This window comes from Lepidochelys olivacea (assembly GCF_965140295.1).
Source record: "Lepidochelys olivacea isolate rLepOli2 genome assembly, chromosome: 8".
NCBI lineage: Eukaryota > Metazoa > Chordata > Testudines > Cheloniidae > Lepidochelys > Lepidochelys olivacea.
Window position 1 is genome coordinate 104798335 of NC_140418.1, and position 20507 is coordinate 104818841.

The window sequence follows — 20507 nt, forward strand, 5'->3', positions numbered from 1 at the left end:
ACAAGCAAACTTTTGTCCCGGGGCCCCAATCCTGCTGAAGGGTTGGAAAGACTTTGGCCTACGAGGATCCCATAAAACGGATGGGTAACCTCTGGTAAGCTTTTAGCCTGCATATAGGAACGTTTATTGTTTTTATATGTTTTCTCTGTAATGCTTGTACCCTAAGAATACATGTGTTTTGCTCTTTGAAGGCTGGCTGGAAAACGATATATGTTTAGAGCCCTGCAAATCTGCAGATATCTGCGGACCATGTTTGTGGAATTCGAATGGATGTGGATCCGAATATTGTATCTGTGCAGGGCTCTATATATATCATTGTAGCCCCTGGAGAAAAGTTAACCACAGGCACTGGACAATGATCAGACCTGCTGGGGAAATCACAGTGAGGTGCAGGACTGCAAGCCTAAATCCCTGGTCTAGAGGGAGAGAGATGTGGGTCTCTTCCCAAGAGAGGTGACACCTGGACCCTGAAACCTTAAAAGTGGGTGCCCTCAAGGAAGAACCAGGAGGAAGGGGTTGTCAAAGATGCAGTTAACCCTGAAATTGTGACAGTCACATCCAAACCAGCACACGAACCCCCATGGACAAAGTGATTTTCAGTGAGCAGTGCCTAAGAACAAAAAGCTCTGACATTCCTTCACAAGACAGCTTAAACAGGGGGGTGCCGTCTCCCGCCTACATATGCAAGTTAAATTTCCAACGCTGGGAAACCAGGACTGGTCATTTCACAAGACTTATAGATTTAGTTAAGATATTTGCATGTGTGTTCCCTGTCCTGAGAGCTACTAAAGTTTTCCAGTTTGAACTGCCTGAGTCACTGGTCCACACAAAGGCAAGCATCCTAACCAGGTTTCCAGATCTGCTAAAGAGGTTTATTGAAGATATTTCTAACCTGAAAACGAGGTTTGAGAATAAGAATAGTACTTAGTAGTAGAATTAATAATTCCAAGCTGTTATACAGCTCTACAACAGTAAATCTCAAAGTGCTTTACCAACAAAGTAAGCAGCAGCATCCCCATTTTATAGGGGGGGGAAGTATAGTGCAGGAAGGTGAAGTGACTTGCCTGCTGTCATCCAGGAGGCCAGTCTGAGACCTGGGCTCTATTCCTGGCTCTGACAAGTCCTACTCCAACATTCTATCTATTAGGCCACACTACCTCCATAGAGTGCTTTATATTTTCAAAGCCCTGTACAAATATTAACAAATTAATCTGATTGAAAAACTGGTTAACAGGGTTAGTTCTCACTTTGTCAGAGTAACAAGCATTCCAGAGAAACAGGTTTGACAGGAGTATTTAGAGGGTCAAAAACCTTGTAACTATGGGCTACCTGTGGCAGTAAAGGTAGCTATTTGCCCAAGGACAAAACTGGACAACAAAATGGCAGATGAAAGTCATTGTTGATAAATGCAAAATAATGCACATAATCCCAACTATACATATAAAATGATGGGGGTCTACATTAGCCGTTACCACTCAAAAATGAGATCTTGGAGCCACTGAGTGGATGTTTTCAGAGAACTATCCACAATGTGCAGCGGCAGTCAAAAAAGCTAACAGAATGCTGGGAATCATTAGGAAAGGGACAGACAATAAGTAGGGCTCTACCAAATTCATGACCATAAAAATGTGTCATGGATAGTGAAATAAGTCCTCCCCTGTGCAATCTAGCTATTGGGGGGAAGATGACTGGGCGACCCCCAGCCAGGGGCTCCTACTGTTCCCTGGGCTCCAGCTGCTAGTCCCCAGGCTGGGGAGGGACAGGACTTACTCTTCCCGTGCATAGCTACTCTCAGGGGGAGATCAGACCCACCTCTGGGTTCCTCCCCTTGCTGCAGGAAACAACAAAATGATGAGGGGTATGGAACAGCTTTCATATGAGGAGAAATTAATAACACTGGGACTTTTCAGCTTGAGAAAAGAGATAGGGAAAGGGGGGATATGATAGAGGTCTATAAAATCATGACTGGTGTGGAGAAAGTAAAAAAGAAAGTGTTATTTACTCCTTCTCATAACACAAGAACTAGGAGTCACCAAATGAAATTAATAGGTGGCGGGTTTAAAACAAACAAAAAGGAAGTATTTCTTCACCCAACACACAACCTGTGGAACTCTTTGCCAGAGGATGTTGTGAAGTCCAAGACCATAACAGGGTTGAAAAAAGAACTAGTAAGTTCGTAGAGGGTAGGTCTATCAATGGCTATTAGCCAGGATAGGCAGGAATGCAAACCATGCTCTGAAATGTCCCTAGCTTCTGTCTGTCAAAAGTTGGTAATGGGCAACAGTGGGTGGATCACTTGATGATTACCTGTTCTGTTCATTCCCTCTGAAACACCTATCATTGGCCACTGTCAGAAGACAGGACATTGGCTAGATGGACCATTGATCTGATGCAGAATGGCCGTTCTTACTTTCTCAAGGATCTCAAAAACCTATCCATACCACGAGGGAGATAAGCAAATATTATTAAACCCATTTTGCAATGGGTAAGCTAAAATAGAGTGGTTAAGTGGTTTGCTCAAGGTCGCATAGTAAGTCAGTGGAAGAGCTGGGAACAGAACTCAGGAGTCCAGACTTGTTACAGGATCCACTGTCATATTTGCAATTCACCAATTCTATTCAGCCCACTGCAAGGTGAAGTCTATGTAGATATTTATATACCCCTATCACAGTGGTAACCAGGCATCTGCACGGTTCCAAGCCATCATGAAGGGGCTGTCCAATGCTTTCCTGTAATATCACACCACCGTTCAACCACCTCATTGGACCAATGCTCAGAAAGGAGATGACAGATTCTAGGGGAAGCTATGGCAGTCTTTCTGCATCCGGGGAGGGTTGCTGCAATCCTGGAGTTCTATTTCCCATCTGTGAGTAAGCTCGAAGGAGAAACTGATTGTGAAGACCACATGATTGTCAGATGCAGGCTTCTGGTCACACTGCATTATTACATCAGAGTTCCTTCATTTGTTGCAGATGAGGAAACTAAGGTTACCTCTTCACCAGAATACAAGACCCACGGCTGATTCGGGCTCAGGCTTCAAAATTGTCATGTAGACGTTCATGTTAGGCCTGGAGCCTGGGCTCTGGGATCCTCCCCCTCATGGGGTCCCAGAGCTCAGGCTTCAGCCCAAGCCTGAATGTCTATACAGCAACTTTATAGCCCTGCAGCCCGAGGCCCAGTCAACTGCAGGTGTTTAATTGCTGTGTAGACGGACCCTAAGAGCTCCAACTAGGGGTGGCAACTTAGAACACCTCAAAAAACAAAGATTTGTCTCCTATCCATAAATGGATTTAATTCAAATCCTTCTCCCTTCTGCCACAGTTAACGCACACTTTAACTGGGAGGAACTGCTTGTTTGAGTGACTAGAATTTCCAGTTTGCTGACAGAGTGAGACCACAAAGGAATAATTAAGAGGTGCTCAGATACCACAGTGAAACATACTTATAAGAGCCTAGATGATAGAGGTGACTATTGTACAGTAGCTTTATAGAAAGCTTCACCATGTTATGATGAATGTAACTTGTCAGACAATCAAATAGTCTAGAGAAGCCATTTCCAAAACACAGTCAGGCTTTCTATTGGTGTTGTGATAGGTTTTAAACCACACAGAAAGCCAGCTTGGCTAAGGCACATATTTCCTTCTCTGGCTCCCCCAATTTCTTATCTTCCATCTGAAACAATGCTTCTCAGTCCCACTTAGGCCATGCCTTCCCTGCAGAACCCACTCAATGCGGGTTGGTCTGTTCTTTTGCTGGGACAGAATGCTGCTGGTTGAAAGCTTTGCCTAGCTCAAATCTAAGAAAACAATTTAAAAATCTATTTTAAGTGACTATCATTTTTGCAAAGAAGTCTTTCCTCCAGGAGCGTCAAGATTTTGCTGACCTCTTTCATTCTGGGATCCATTCTCCCTACCAAGCCTCATCCACCGTCAGTTGGCTGCCAGTGCTGTGTGCCCTTCTGACATCTGTGATGGAAAAGAGAGACCTCTTCTAATACTATCCTAGACAAATATATCAAATATGCACACATCCAGACTTCATCAACATCTACAACAGCAGTCAGAACTGTAGGCCAAAGGAAAAGACTAGGGTGAGGTAGGAAAGGGTTAATGCTACTCAGGCACTCATATTAAAATCCACGCTATTCATGTTCTTCATGATAGATGCTACTGGGTGAACAGACTTATCTTTGATCTCATTCCTGCTGTCATTTCATAAGACGCTACTCTGTTGTGCTCCCTTCCACTCAAATATCTCCTCATCTTGTTCCTAAGGTAACATCACAAAACACCAAATTCACCCCCAGTCGTTGGCTGTGTAGGTAAGAGAAGCAACATGTTTTTGCATTTTTAAACAAAGAATTTAAAAACCAGACTGAAAAACAGAAAACAAGCTCAGAACTATATATTACAGCTTCACTTTCATTTCGTACAACTAAGATTTGGCTATGAAACACCACACGGCTGGTACAGGGACAGTGTGCGATGAATAGAAATGAAAGGACTAGAAAGATTAGCAGAGCTGGGATCACAAGAAATCTGTACTTGAAACGTACTGAAAGATTTAATAGGATGGTGTTACTTTGGGTAAAGCACCACCAGATAAAGTTTACAATCCAAAAATAATCCTAGTTCCTTTAGAGACATACAGCCAAGATCGGGATGCCCAAATTTTCACTCAAAGTACTTTGATAAATTTCTTATATCTGTTCTGGGATGAGTAGAGTCTAGTGGTTAGATCATAAGATAGGAAGTCAGGAAAACAGAGTTTGATTCACAGCTTTGTAACGGAGATGTTAAGTGGTCATGGGCAAGTCTCTATGCTGTCACTTTTTCAGTTGGTAAAATGGCTAAAATGCTACCTGACAAGACAGCTATAAAACAGTTTGAGCTCTTCAGACAAAGAGATATTGCATAAGTGTAACAGGGGTGGACTGTCCCCTTTAAGGGCCGTGGGACCTGGGGGGTGAGAGACAATCCCTGTTCTGTAGCATGGCTCTTTTAAGGTTTGAGAGTTTTGATGTACTAGGAAAATGGCAGAGGCAGATATGAGGAGAGAGGAAGCAGTCCTGGGGGAATAGTTTCTGTTTGAGGAAAACCTGTTCTACTATTCCCCTATGAGCCTTGGACCAGAAGCCTTATAGAGAGGGCAGGGCAAGGCTCCCCTCTCTCGTAACCAACTAGGACCTGCTCTGGGAAAGAGGGCTGTATATATTCTGCTTCTTCTATCAGAACAGGAAGACGTGGGAGAAGCCGTTTGCATCCCTGAGATTGGAGTTAAGAAATCTAAAGGGATATCTATTACGACAGCTGAATTGATGGGAATAAATGTTAGCATTTAACTGGATAAGGGATGTATGGTCTACCACAGCTGTTTTCTTTCTACCTTCATTATCAGCTATAGTGGCAACTAAAAGGGACACCTTAGAAAGCAGGAGTGATTCTAATAAAGGAAACATTGTTTTTGGCAACAGAAATAGTATGCTTAGACATGACCTAGCATTGATTCCAACAAATGGTGAGATACCTGGCAATGAAATGGCAGATAAGGAAGCAAAAAAGGTTTTAAAAAAATGGAGAAATTGATATAAAGATTCCTGTTGGGAGGGTGGTTTCAGGGCTTCAGCCCCATTTCTGCTGAAGCTCTGAGCCACAGCAGGCATGCCCTGTGGGCAGGGCCAGCTCTAGGTTTTTTGCCGCCCCAAGATCAGGTGGGGCTGGGGCTTGCAGGCAGTGCTGGAAGCGGAGGGAGTGATGTCACCTTCTCCCAGCACCTACAAGGGCTTCCCACCCCGCCACCCAGCCACACAGAGAAGCCCCCAATATAAGGGGTGGCACAAGGCAGCGCAGCAGCCAGTGCGCAGATGAGGCAGCGCAGCCCTGGCTCCCCGGCAGGACTCGCCCTCTCCTCCCCAGGGAGCGGCTGGGCCCCAGCAGCTCAGTATCCCGGGGCTGGGGCTTCCCCTCCCCCTGCGGCCGGGGGTGCGGCGCCCTCACCCCATCTAAGTGGCGCAGCTCCGAGAGTACAACTGCCCCGAAAAAAAAGGATGGCCCGAACGCCACCCCTGGAAACATGCCGCCCCCAGCACGTGCTTGCTTTGCTGGTGCCCAGAGCCGGTCCTGCCTGTGGGGCTGAAGCCCCGAGACCCCCCTCCCCGCTGGGCAGAAGCCAGAGGCAACACATGGGGAGGCATGTGACAGCGCGTGCCCTTTTGCCAGGGTTTACTGGCCCTGCTCAGTCACATGGTGCCACCTGGCCCTCTCCCTGCCAGCAAGCTGGGAGCTCCAGGCCAGCGGCAAACAGCTGGGAGCGGCAGGGAGGGGCCACTTAGGGCAAGAGCGGTTGTGTGCCGGGAGGCGGGGGGCATGACTCAAGCTGTTGGGAGGGCGAACCTTTAAATTGGGCCCCCCCCCACTCACAGCAAGCACCAGTCGCCTCTGGCAGAAGCCCCTAGATCCACCACCGGGTGGAGGCCCTGAGCTCCCTGCCCCTGCAGTCTGGTAGGCAGAGAATGTGGAGGGTCTGGGGGGACTCTGCGAGCTGCACTTTAACTGTAAAAGAGCTGCATGTGGCTCATGAGCCACAGTTTGACCACCCCTGGTCTACAAGTGCCTACATGCCTGGGGGGCAGAAATCTGTCAGAGGGCTCTTCAATTCAGCAGACAAAGGTCTGACAAAATCCAGTGGCTAGAAGTTGAAACTAAACAAATTCAGACTAGATATAAGGCACATTTTGAACAGTGAATGTAATTAACTATTAAAACAACTTGTCAAAGGCGGTGGGTTTCTCACCATTGGAATCTTTTTAGCCAAGATTGGCTATTTTTCCAAAAATACATGCACTAGTTCAAACAGGAGTCAGCTCAGGGAAGTCCTATGGCATGTGTTATATAGGAGTTCAGACTAGATTATCACATTGCTCCCTTTCGGCCTTATAATCTATGAATCTGGAAAGCAGATCTGTACATTCACTCTTGTTGTTAGAAAGGTTGGCTTAGCTTTCATGTTAACTCTTCTGCTTCCTCTTTTAACCTTATTATGCTGTCACGTTAACTCTTTGGAGAGGGAGCCTGACAATAATATGGCTCCTAATGGAAGATTTTCAGTTTTTTTAATAGCTTCTCTTTGCTTTTATTCTCAGTATGGAAGAATAACACGGTATGTCGGTTTGGGGAAGAGTTTCCACTTTTCCCTCCCAAAGAGACGCATAGCTGCAGTTTTCTCACATTTGTTTCTTAATAGTTTGAATCAGTCCAATAGATCTTAGCACAAGAGCAGCAGCCACAAAACAAACACTTACAGTATTGACATGCAGTGGTCCAGATATTTTAATAACTTGTCTTTCAAAGAATTACTACCAGTAGGGTGACAGTATGCCTAGAGACCACACAGTGCTAGCTGCTGTACATATACCCTACCAAAGGCAGTCTCTGACCAGAAGAATTATAGACAAAGGGTGGAAGAAAATAGGTATTACCACCCCCATTTCGCAGGTGTGGAACTCAGGCCAGAAAGTTAGTGGCTTGCCTAAACTCACAAAGGGAGTCTGTAACAGTACATGGAATTGATGCCAGATCTCCTGAGTATTGTACCTCAGCCAATAACCACCCTTCTTCTCTAAACCTCAGTTTAGCAGACCCTTTAAGCACATGTAGAAGTTCCACTGAAATTAGCAACAGCTTTTGTACATTGACATCAATGTGAATTAATCAAATGCTTAAGAGCTTTGTTGAACAGGGATGGAGGGGGTGCCAAATTGTGACCTCATGCCCCAATTCTGCAAACATGTTCATACATGCTTCGCACATACGCAAGTAGTTCCATTAACTTCAGTGGGTCTGCTCAGTTGCATATACATGAAAGACTATCAAATCAAAGTGCTTCATATGCGCATAAGGCACAAATACAGATTGAAATCATAGCGCTAGTTTATAGCAAGCGCAAGCCTTACCTGGCCAGGTTCACTTTTCCAGGTGCCCAGTCCTATAAGAGGCATCTTCTGCCCAGTGTGGAGCACAACAAAGTCACATGTAGAAGACATTTTTACCTAAAGCAAAAGTTAATTTTTCATTATAATTACAAAGTTGCAACAACTTACGTTTTCTATGCAAAAAAGAAAACCCGAAGGTCCCAATTCCGTTCTCATGTTGCACCACTGTACGTCTCCCTCCCATCTATTCTCGACATGTGGCACATGTATATATTGATTAATTTAACAGTAATAAGTCACCAGGACCAGATGGTGTTTACCCAGGAGTTCTGAAGGAACTCAAATGTAAAATTGCAGAATTACTGACTGTGGTATGTAACCTACCATTTAAATCAGCTTCTGTACCAGATGACTGGAGGACAGCTAACGTGACACCAATTTTTAAAAAAGCTCCAAAGGTGATCCTGGCAATTACAGACCAGTAAGCCTAACATCAATACCACCAGCCAAATTGGCTGAAACTATAGTGAAGAACAGAATTATCAGACATATAGATTAACACGATTTGTTGGGGGAAGAGTCAACATGGCTTTTATAAAGGGAAATCATACCTCCCCAATCTATTAGAATTCTTTGAGGGGGCTCAAACATGTGGACAAAGGTGATCCATTGGAAATAGTGTATTTGGACTTTAAGAAGGTCTTTGACCGTCACCAAAGGCTCTTAAGCAAAGTAAGCAGCCATGAATAAGTGGCAATGTCCTCTCATGGATCAGTAACTGGTTAAAAGATAGGAAACAAAGGGTAGGAAAAAATGGTCAGTTTTCAGAATGGAAAGAGGTAAATAGTGGTGTCCCCAAAGGTCTGTACTGAGACCAGTGTTGTTCAACATATTCATAAATTACCTGGAAAAAGGAGTAAACAGTGAGGTAGCAAAATTTACAGATGATACAAAATTACTCAAGATAGTTAAGTCCAAAGCAAACTACAAAGAGTTACACAGGGATCTCACAGGGATATATTAGCATGGGAAAAAAGTACAGAGAAGGGCAACAAAAATTATTAGGGCTATGGAACAGCTTCCATACGAGGAGAGATTTAAAAGACTGGTACTTTTCAGCTTGGAAAAGAGATGACTCAGAGGGGATATGATACAGGTCTATAAAATCATGACTGGTGTAGAGAAAGCAAATAGGGAAGTGTTATTTACTCCTTCACATAACACAAGAATCAAGGTTCACCCAATGAAATTAATAGATGGCAGGTTTAAAACAAACAAAAGGAAGTATTTCTTCACACAATGCACAGTCAACCTGTGGAACTCGTTGCCATGGGAATGTTGTGAAGGCCAAAACTATCCATCAATGGCTATTAGCCAAGATGGTCAGGGATGCAACCCCACACTCTGGGTGTCCCTTGTCTCTGATTGACAGAAGCTGGGAGTGGACGACAGGGGATGGATCACTTAATGACTGCCTGTTCTGTTCATTCCCTCTGAAGCACCTCGGCATTGGCCACTATTGGAAGACAGGATATTGGGCTAGATGGACCACTTGTCTGACCCAGTATGGCCGTTCTTACAGTAGCTTAGTCTCCTCTGGTCTGTAATTTTTAGTTCTATTTTTGGTTGCTGGATTTAGTGTACGGGTGCTAGTAGTGATGGTGGCCTGCGACCTACAAGAGGTCAGATTAGATGATCTAGTGGTCCCTTCTGGCCTTAAACTCTATGCATACGACAGTGTAAATCAAGAAGAACACCACTGAGTCCGGTGTAGGTATGCTTGCATAAAGGAGATCAAAATCTTTCCCAAAGGGTCTAGGGAAAATAAAACATTATCCTTTCCCTGTTGTTGTCCTTTCTCCACAATGTGATTTACATCTGTTGGGCAGCTGCAGAGCTGCAAAAATTATATAACTTAAGAACTATAGTGTATAAGTCAAAAGATTTATTTCTCTATTGCACTATATTCTTCAGGGAGACCACCACCTTTGGCAATGAATATCTCAGTGCACATAAGATTAATCTCCTGATTATAAATATGGATGTAAATGTACATTACAGGTCTCATCCTGCAAACCCTTCCTCACACAATTAATCCCAATGAACTCAGTGGGACTACTCACATGAGTAAAGGCTTACAGGACTTGGTCCATAATTTATAAAGCTATTATACTGCTTTAAAAACCATGAATTCAGCCCATACAAGAGATATGGTTCCTGTCTCTCACACCACAGACAAACAGAGGCCTAACAGCATTGCATGCAGACTAACTGGGGGATGTTTTCTGTGACCTCCCAAATGATGAAAGGCCCAATCCTGAAATTTGCTGAAAGCACTTAACTCCTATGTCAGGGAAGTAAAAGACAGCAAGGAAACAATCTGTATTGCACTGTATTTTGATACAGACAGGGAAATGCATTACCACTACACAGGCGAGAAGGGATTTACTGTCCTATAAAGGAGGATTTTACTGGAAAAGATTTCTCCCCCTCTCCCCACAGGAGGACTTTTCTTTTACATCAGTGTTTATAGCAGTGTACAGTTTTGGCCATAAATTTGCTCATGGTGTCTTTTTAAGTAGAGGCCCTCAAATGGAAAGATATACTGTATTTGCCACTTTCATGCACTAAAAAGGAAAAAATGAATGCACATCTTTAAGCTCCAACACATCACCTTTCAGATTTCCTAGGGTGTCAGAGTACACGATGCAGCAACCTGGCGCCACCTATACCGAGTACAAGCTCAGGTGACGAGAGATTCCATAACATCCCAGAAATTAGTAGTAAGAATAGTAAAGGTAGAAGGAAACTAGAGAGCCATTTTTTCAGGCTTAAATACAAAGTGCTTCTGGAGAGTTTACGCCAAATCCTACAGCAGCCAAAAATATGGCGTTTCACCTATTCAGAAGATGAAGTTATGCACCCGAGCAGCTTGTAGTCCTACTGCTTTAACAGCTTGCCACCAACTGGTCCAGGTGCATAACTTGTGCATTTGGGGAGGGGTAACTGATTTTGCCCAAACTACCTGCTCCGGGCTGTAGTTTGGGGACCAGAACAGACACAAGGAGGCCCACGCACATCGTACCTTCCCTTCTCCCCTTTGTACACCTTGGGAGGAAAACTTTGGGGTCACAGGGTGTTGATTAAGAGTAAGTGTGTGCATGAGAGAGAGAGATGAAGAAATCTGGGCAGGATGCAGGCTGTGCAACCCAGTTAGATGCATAATTAGTCCTATCATTCTATCCAAAGCAGAAAGTGCCATTTTGATCTCACAGTGGTATTGATAACCAAATTGAGTTCAATGGAGTTACTCCCTATTTTCACCAGCATGATTGCAGAACCATATCTTGTTATACAAACTTATTCTGTAAGGTGTTCCACAGACCCAAAGCTGAAATTTTTAGGTTCCAGTTCATCATTGCCCTGCAACTTGTACCCAGCTGTAGCTATTTGCACCCATGCAGAGCAAGCACAAAACTCTACCAGATCAGACTGGCAGTGTTTTATGCCTCCTTTGCTGTGGAGATGGTAGACAGGGAGGAGACTCTTCAGAAAGATGGAATCTAGAAAAGCTCATCTCAATGGACAGAGCAAGACAATGAGGAGTTTTACAAGTTAGGCAGACAGAGCTATGAATTTTTAATAACTATGCAACATAGAACAATATGCACCCTGGAGCTAAGACCCAGCAGTTCCTTACCACACTTCTGTTATTTTATTATTAAAAATATCTTTTTCTTTCACCTGTTCTTTCTATTCAATTTTTGAAGTTACTGGCAGAGATCCAATGAAAGGGACACAGTTCCTTAAAATTCAAGAGAGAGTGGCCCACCCCACCAAAAGCTGAATTGTAACATGGACTCTATTGGAAATAAAAGCTTGGTGATTAGATAAAACACCTTGCATCTGTACTTTACATGCAGGACCTATTAGTGTCAGTGTAGACAGGGCCAGAGGCCTGATTTAGCACCGCTTCATCTAGGAGTAGTAGTCTTCTGTTGCTGGAGAAAGAGGAACAATTGTGCAAGATGTGTTTTTGATTTAGGAGGGACAGAGATTTTAGGATTATCTATTGTGCTTTTACACTATAGTATCCAAGCACTTCTGAGGGTATAAGTTTGGCATAGCAAAATTCCTAGTGGACTTTGTGGAGTCCTTCTGCTCTTCTACAATTTCTGGTTATAGGAAACTTTGATTTTGGGGCGGAGAAAGGAGGCACGTAAATAGCATGTTGTTGATGGTGAAAAATTTTTATCAAAGAGGAAGGTCTTGCAACATGTCCTATCGGTTGAACTGTTAAAGGAAATCATGTTTCAGGATGCATTCCAAAGCCTGCTAACTTCCTCAGCTTTTGCTGGGATCAGCTATTTAGCTTGGTTCCACAGTGCCGCTTCCTGAATTAAGTTCTACCCACACTAGAGAGACAAGCTCTGTCACCAACAGAAGTTGGTCCAATAAAAGATATTACCTCACCCACCTTGTCTCTCTAATATCCCAGGACTAACACAGCTACAACAATACTGCATTATACCCACACTAGATAATCTACTTGTAAAGATCCATGAACAGTATGTAGTATCAGCTCAAGATGCATCTACATGGGGAAATTAACTGGAATAGCTATTCTGGAACAAACTATTCTACAGTGGCTATTCTGCAATAGCTGTTCCAGTCAATTTCCCAACGTAGAACCCTTAGCGTTGGGACACTGATGAAAGAAGGTATGTTTTGCTATGTCCTGCTCCTTGGACTCTGCCTTTATACATCTACAACTCAGAGTAAATGGGAATTGAATAACAGAACTTGGTTTTAATCACCTAAATACATAAAAAAGACAGATTCATAGATATTAAGGTCAGAAGGGACCATTATGATCATCTACTCTGACCTATTGCACAAATCAGACCACCGAATCTCACCCACCCATTCCTGCGATAAACCTCTCACCTATGTCTGAGCTACTGAAGTCCTCAAGTCATGGTTTAAAGACTTCAAGGTGCAGAGAATCCTCCAGCAAGTGACCTGTGCCCCATGCTGCAGAGGAAGGCGAAAAACCCCCAGGGCCTCTTCCAGTCTGCCCTGGAGGAAAATTCTTTCCTGACCCCAAATATGGCGATCAGCTGAACCCTGAGCATGTGGGCAAGATTCACCAGCCAGATATCCAGGAAAGAATTCTCTATTTACACCCAAGTATAATCAGAGTTGTGTGCAATTTTAACTGTGTTGGTGGGTAGCATAAGTAACATTCTAGTTGAGCTGCATTTTAATAAATACAATTCACATTCACCCTGAACTCAGAACTTTAACCCAGAGGGCAAGGTATGCCTACATAATCAGTAACTGTTGATAGCACACAAGTACAAAAGTATCCTACTCCACATAAATACAGTTTTATGTTAACACTGCATGGTACAGAGGTGGCAGAACTAGAAAGTCTGGAAGGGGAGGAAAAAGCCTAAGTTAAAGTCTAATATTTTTCTGTCCAGATGTCTCCCTTCACCTGATTTGCTTTGAAGTCAGCGCCATTTGTAAAGAAACGCATAAAGACATCCAGCAGCCTGCAGTTATTTTTGCAATAAAAATATGGAACCGTTTTTGTAGCAATGAAGACAAAAATGAAACAGGCAGAGTCTGTCAATAAGTTACTGTATAATTAAGAAACCACAGTTAAACCTGGGTATGACAAGCAGGGTTCATTTCTCTGTGCATGTGTGTAGGGCCACGGGAAGGAAACCTGAAGTCAAAGGGGTGAGAGTCAAAGGTGATGGGAAAGTAACGTGAATAGCTTTTGGGGGGGGGGGGTCTATAATGACTAATAGCGAGAGATGTAAATTAAAAGCCTTCCTTTACATCTCACTTCTTTTAGGGGCTGGTGGGAAGTCCACGAGTTTGGTTTATTTTTCTAATCAGAGGTGCCATAGTTTTGTAGCACTGGGTCCCTCTTACTCCACAGCTCAGAGGTTTCAGAGCAGCAGCCGTGTTAGTCTGTATCCGCAAAAAGAACAGGAGGACTTGGGGCACCTTAGAGACTAACCAATTTATTAGAGCATGAGCTTTCCTGAGCTACAGTGAAGTGAGCTGTAGCTCAGGAAAGCTTATGCTCAAACAAATTTGTTAGTGCCACAAGTCCTCCTTTTCTTTTTGCTCAGAGGTTAGCTCTCCAGTTTTGCCATCACTCTAGTTTACACTACAATAACCCCTTTGAACAAAGTTTAACCTCAGGTACCCACATGCACAAACCGGGCAGCACAATGCATCCCTCTCCCCTTCCTTTTATAGACTCAATGAAGCGATCATCCCACCAACTTCCGCGACAAAAGCTAATGGAAAAGGGACATTTAGCCCAAAACAGCCACAGCTTTTGCAAATCGTCCCCCCGCGCCGCGGGGGATACACAGACCAGTCTCATGCAAATCGGGTTAAACTGAAACGGGAATTAAAACAGCTTTACGAAATCAGATCGGGAAACTCACCGCACACCCGTTACTCTACTTTCTCTATTCCCAACGGGAGTTCAAAATACAACAACTCTCCGCTCTGCATTTCCGTTTCCGGGTTTGAACTTTAACCACACAGTCAGAGTCAGCAGATTTCCCCTTCCACGTGGGGCTGCAGAATGCACATTTGTTACTATATTGCCTCTGCTTCAAAAAAAAGTCCTCAGTGCAGCACAACTTCCACGGCAGCCTTTGGAAGCTTGCTGGGGGTGTTGGATGGAGAAGGTGGCTCCGAAATTGAGAAAGGGGGAGCCCCTAAGTGGCAAAATCCTGCCCGGATTCATTCTCATTTGAAAGGAAGATTCCCATTATTCTGGAGTTAAAATTAAAGTAGCTTTTCTCTTGCCACCGAGGGTTCTGCATGTAGAATTTTGTGACGGAGGATTTTGCATTGAAAGCTATTCTCTCCTGTAAAGGAGGAGTTTGCTTTTTAAAATTTCTTCCTCTGCTGATGGAAAAATTGTCAGTGTTTCCTCCTCCTCACTGTTTAAAATGTCCCTCACTCAGACTGTCACAGTTTGAGACACAACTCTTGGTCCCATCCTCCAAACTCTTTCTCAGCTAAGCAGTTCATTGGAATAAGTGGAGTTACACACCTGACTAAAGGTTGATAGGATCTGCTCCCCTATGACAAACAACCAGGGAAATCATTATTCCATCACAGTAGGGTTAAAAAGAGAATACACACATCACAAGAGAAGCAGCATAGTGGACTGGACTGCTGGTTGGACTTTGGATTATTTAGTTTTAGTTAATTTAATTATGTTGTTTGTTAATCATTTCTATGTAGAGCCTCTTGTCTTTTGCTGTTTCTTTGTCTCTGTCTTACACTTCATAGTGGTACATTTCAACAGCTTGGATTTTCAGATTAATTGAAAAAGTTAAAAATGATCTCAAAAGGGTAACAAACTGCTCCAATCTATTTAAAAGGAGGGCTTTTTAAAAATGAAGATGAACCATAGACTTCCCTAAGGGAGAACATTGTTCAAGCATATATTTTCCAGAAAAGTCTTTGTTTTTTCTCCCAACAACTTGTCCTTCTCTTTTAGGAGATATTTCCCTCCCACCAAAAGTCTCTTACACTATTTAAATCCATAGTTTTGAATATTAGCATTCCACAGAAAACCCAATGTCAGTTTTTTTCACCCTTTTTCATGCTATAATGTTTGCATTAGAAGATGCAACAAGAGGAGGAAGTGTACTGGGACAAGAAAGACAGCTTTTATTCAAACACTAATTCTCAAATATGTGTTTCCTTATTTAAGCAAGTAGGTGTAAATCAAGGTTAACCTGGGTATGTGTATATAGATTAATACTGTGTAGATATGATCCTGCTCCCACTCCATTGGGAGTAGTGAGCTTTAATTACATCTCACTTCTTTTAGGGGCCGGTGGGAAGTCCACGAGTTTGGTTTATTTTTCTAATCAGAGGTGCCATAGTTTTGTAGCACTGGGTCCCTCTTACTCCACAGCTCAGAGGTTTCAGAGCAGCAGCCGTGTTATCAAGTTATCATGTTATTAAAGTTATTAAAACTTTCATTGATTGCAGTGGAAGCAGGATCTGTCCCTGTGAGTGTGGAATATTCCTATGTTTGTTGTACTTGTGTAACTAAATATGGCCATGACTGAGGAAAATCACATTCAGCTGTGACTTTGTACTACAGGTTTCCATTTTTACAACCAACTTAGAAAGCTTGAGAATCTGGGAAGTAAGGTAGAGTTATAATGGAAACACAGACTGATATCTGCAACAGGGACTTTGGTGTAGCAAGTGTTATTGTCTACCAAAATGCCATTCTGCTGCAGTCTTTTTCATCTTTGCTGTTCTCAGTTGGTTCAAACCCAGAAGGATCAGGGATATAGGAAAATCACCTTTGGCCACTCACACAATCACCCTTCTCCATGTTGCATCCTGTCTCTACCAAACAGAGTAAGGGAGCAGAGACTAGAGAGAAAAAAGGAAAGACAACAAGGCGGGGGGGGGGAAGAAAAAAAGGAAAGAGTACAGTGCAAGAAGAGAAGGTAGTGAAAGTTCCTGTTTTTCTTTAAACTATTAACAGTCACTGCCAAGAACATGACAAATTTAAGGCTGTAGAGGCTGCTTAAATAATGTGGCCTTAAGTATGAAAACTGCAACAAATATATAATACCAGCTAGCTCTTATATAGCACTTTCCATCAGAAGATCTCAAAGCACTTGACAAAGGAGGTGAGCATCATTATCCCCATTTTAAAGACAGGGGACTCAGGCATAGGGAGGTGAAGTGAGTTGCCCAAGAAGAAAAGGAGTACTTGTGGCACCTTAGAGACTAACCAATTTATTTGAGCATAAGCTTTCGTGAGTCAAATAAATTGGTTAGTCTCTAAGGTGCCACAAGTACTCCTTTTCTTTTTGCGAATACAGACTAACACTGTTACTCTGAAACCTGATTTGCCCAAGGTTATCCAGCAAGCCAGTGGCCGAGCTGGGACTAGACCCCAGGTCTCCTGAGGCCTAGTCCACTGAACTAAATGCCCAGTAACTAAATAGGAAGTAGACAAGAGAATGGAAGAAAATATATTAAAATTTGTGTCATAAAGGGCTGTAATGATCCATTCAGGCAGACATAACATTTGCCAATTAAAAAGCATACTTGCAGAACAGGGAAAGGAACACAGGACATTCTGATCTAACTTAAAAAATCAAACATCTATCACTTTGAGCTAATGCAGAAAAAAGTACAAATACACAGTATATTATGTGATTTCACAGACTGAATTTCAGAGCTCAATTTCTCAAAATGTTTTCAAAGGTAGTATTACTAGACCTAACTGAGTCTGAGGCCCATCAGTGGTAGCTAAATGCCTATTAGATTGAGAATATGACAACATATAATTTTTTTCATCTTTGTTACCTTAAAATCTCTACAGGTAGGCTGGGAGTTTTCTCTTAGCAGAGGGCCTAGAGCAGGGGTTCTCAAACTGGGGGTCGGGAGGTTATTACATTGGGGGTTGTGAGCTGTCAAACTCCACCCCGACCCCGCTTTGCCTCCAGAATTTATAATGGTGTTAAACATATAAAAGAGTGTTTTTAATTTATAAGGGGAGTCCCACTCAGGGGCTTGCTATGTGAAAGGGGTCACCAGCATAAAAGTTTGAGAACCACTGGCCTAGAGAGTGAATATTGCAGACTGTACAGAGAAGGAAAGAGTGGACAGGAAAAATGCCCAGGAGTCCCAGCAGTAAAAGGAGAGGGAGATGCACCAGGACATAATGGAGCTTCTCCATTAGCAAATGCAGATCTGCAGACTTGTGGACCTCTAGGTTCAACAATCCCGGGCTTGACTGCCATTGCAGTTGGTGGAGTGCTGTAGCATCGTGCCTCCCTGCACCTCCCCTGCCATTCAACGTGGCCTCAGAGCCAGCACACTTATCCCGACCATTCCACACTGGGGGAAAGCATGGATAACCACAGCTTCACATACACTGACCTGCAAGAGCCATGGCTGATGTATGTGTTGCTACAATGGACATCAATGTTCCTGTCCCTTGTTTATTTATTAAGGGTCTGAAAATTTTTGAAGTTAAAAATCTATTTACTATTATGACAGGTTTCAGAGTAACAGCCGTGTTAGTCTGTATTCACAAAAAGAAAAGGAGGACTTGTGGCACCTTAGAGACTAACCAATTTATTTGAGCATAAGCTTTCGTGAGCTACAGCTCACTTCATCGGATGCATTCATCCGATCAAGTGAGCTGTAGCTCACAAAAGCTTATGCTCAAATAAATTGATTAGTCTCTAAGGTGCCACAAGTACTCCTTTTCTATTTACTATTATGTCCTTCAGATTGTTAGGTGCTGTTTTCATAACTGAATAAAGCTCTTATTTTGAAAGTGATTCATCTTTATTAGTTTACAACACATGGTGTATAATGCCTGCTGGCAGTGAAAATAATGGGCTTGTATGCTCACTACCCAGCGGATCGGTGGCAAACAGTGTAGTCATACATGTACACCAAGCAACCCAACACTTCCTTAGCTGCGCTTACAGTGACATACACACAGACGTGCAGCAAGCACCACGGAGTTCCTAACAGGCCCCCAAACTGCAGCACCAGGTTGAGCACAGTACACCACAGCACATTACTGTGGCTCACTGTTAATGTGCTCTTTCAAAGCCTCCCTAAGCCGTACAGCTCTGCATTGAGCTCGTCCGACAGTCCTTGGGTCCAGCTGTTCAAATTCAGCTGATGGACGCTCTATCTTTACTCTTGAGGCAAGTTCTCCCCCTTTGCTTCACAAATATTGTGCAGTACACAACAGGTAGTTATAACCATTGGAATATTTCTATGAACCATGGGAGCTAGGGGTAGGCAGGATTCCCCAAGCATTTCAACATCACCAAAGATAATCCGCTGGTCAGGAAAGAAGGTCCCTGCTTTTAGCTTTCTGAACAGTCTCGTGTTCTTAAAGATGTGAGCATCATGCACCTTCCTTGACCAGCCGATACTGATGTCAATGAAGCACTGATGGTGATCTTCAAGTGCTTGCATAACCATGGAAAAGCAGCCCTTTCTGTTGCTGTACTGTGCGGAAAGGTGCTCTCATGCCACAGTAGGGATGTGCATGCCATCTATGGCACCACTGCAGTTTGGGAACCCCATAGCTGTCAAGCCATCCACTAAGTCCTGCACATTGCCAAGAGTCAGAGTCCTGCATAGCAAGAGACAACTAACATCCCTGCACACTTGCATGACTACAGCACCAACAGTGAATTTGCCAACTCCAAAATGACTTCCTATTATCTGGTAGCAATATGACATTGCAAGTTTCCACAGTGTGGTTGCCACCACAGGTGCCGACTTTTTAATGTGCCGGGGGGGGCGTGTTTGACCCCCCCGGCTCTGCCCCAGGCCCCGCCCCCACTCCTCCCCTTCCCACCCCTGCCCCGTTCCACCCCCTCCCTGCAGTGCGCCACACCCTCACTTCTCCCACTCCTTCCTGCACGCCACAAAACAGCTGATCGCGGAGGAGAGATGCGGGGAGGAAGGAGGAGGTGCTGATTAGTGGGGCCTGCCAGCAGGCAGCAAACACTGGAGGACAGGAGGGTTGCTGATAGGGGGGCTGCCAGTGGGTACTCAGCACACACCATGTTTTTCCCGTGGGTGCTCCAGCCACGGAGCATCCACGGAGTCGGCGCTTATGGTTGCCACTCACTTCTGCACTGTCAATGCAGCTCTCAGTTTGTTGTCCCTGCATTGGATGGTGAGGCGAGCTCAGCACACGGATCCAAGAATGTGGCCTTGCGCATCTGAAAGTTCTGCAGCAACTGAGCATCATCCCAAACCTGCATTACATGCTATCCCACCAGTCAGTTCTTGCTTCTTGGGACCAGAAATGGTATTCCACCATCTGAAGCTGCTCTGTAAATGCCAACAATCCTGAATTGGTTTGCACTATGTGCCACATCAAAGAAATTGTGTTCTCTGCAGTTCTGCAAATACATCCTGTGCTTGCTATGTTCATGACAATAGTACAGAGCTGTGGAGGCTCCATGATTCTGCGAGAGATGGCAGACAGAAATAAGTCCAGTGTGGGTGTGTGTGGGAAATTGAAAATAGATGTGAAAACTATGGGATAGAAATGATATTATGGGATGGAGAACATTGAATTACGGGAAGTTGAACATTTATGCCCCCACCAAAATGACCCAAAAGACAGTGTGCCGAACAGTGGCAAGTGGCTCACTGAGATACCTACCCATGGTACACTGCACTGTGCATCAATCCAAGCACCCCTGGTGAGAGCACACAGCACCGATGCAAAGAGCCAAGTATGCATGAGCACAAACAATATACAAACTGCGGTGGCTGTATGCCGATTTAACTTGGATCACTAAAAATATGTAGTGCAGACATAGCCCTAGTGTTTGGGCTGCTCCAGCTGTGGCAGCAGGGAGGGACCAGTCTCCCTGCTCCTCTTTTTGGGGGAGGAGGGCTGGCTGGCCCAGTAATGTTATATCTGCAGTGCCAAAGCTTCACTGGGTCCTGGGTTTCTCCAGAGCAACACTCCAGACTGCTCTGGCAGGCTGCCCTGCTGTTA

General features: G+C 43.9%; 1 protein-coding gene across 2 annotated transcripts in view; it reads right to left on the bottom strand.

The window, feature by feature from the left end:
* AKR1A1 (aldo-keto reductase family 1 member A1) overlaps window positions 1–20507 on the bottom strand; it is a 43978-nt gene that overhangs the window by 19523 nt on the left and 3948 nt on the right. Inside the window, exons 1-2 of one of the 2 annotated variants that reach the window (XM_084636880.1) lie at window positions 14404–14536; window positions 7952–8047 (exon numbers count right to left, since the gene is read on the bottom strand). In XM_084636880.1, coding sequence (XP_084493006.1) covers window positions 7952–8041 — 90 coding nt within the window. In that variant the 5' untranslated portion in view covers window positions 8042–8047; window positions 14404–14536. Of the gene's footprint in view, window positions 1–7951; window positions 8048–14403; window positions 14537–20507 lie in introns of those variants that run through there. The other variant, XM_084636881.1, reaches the window with a different exon arrangement.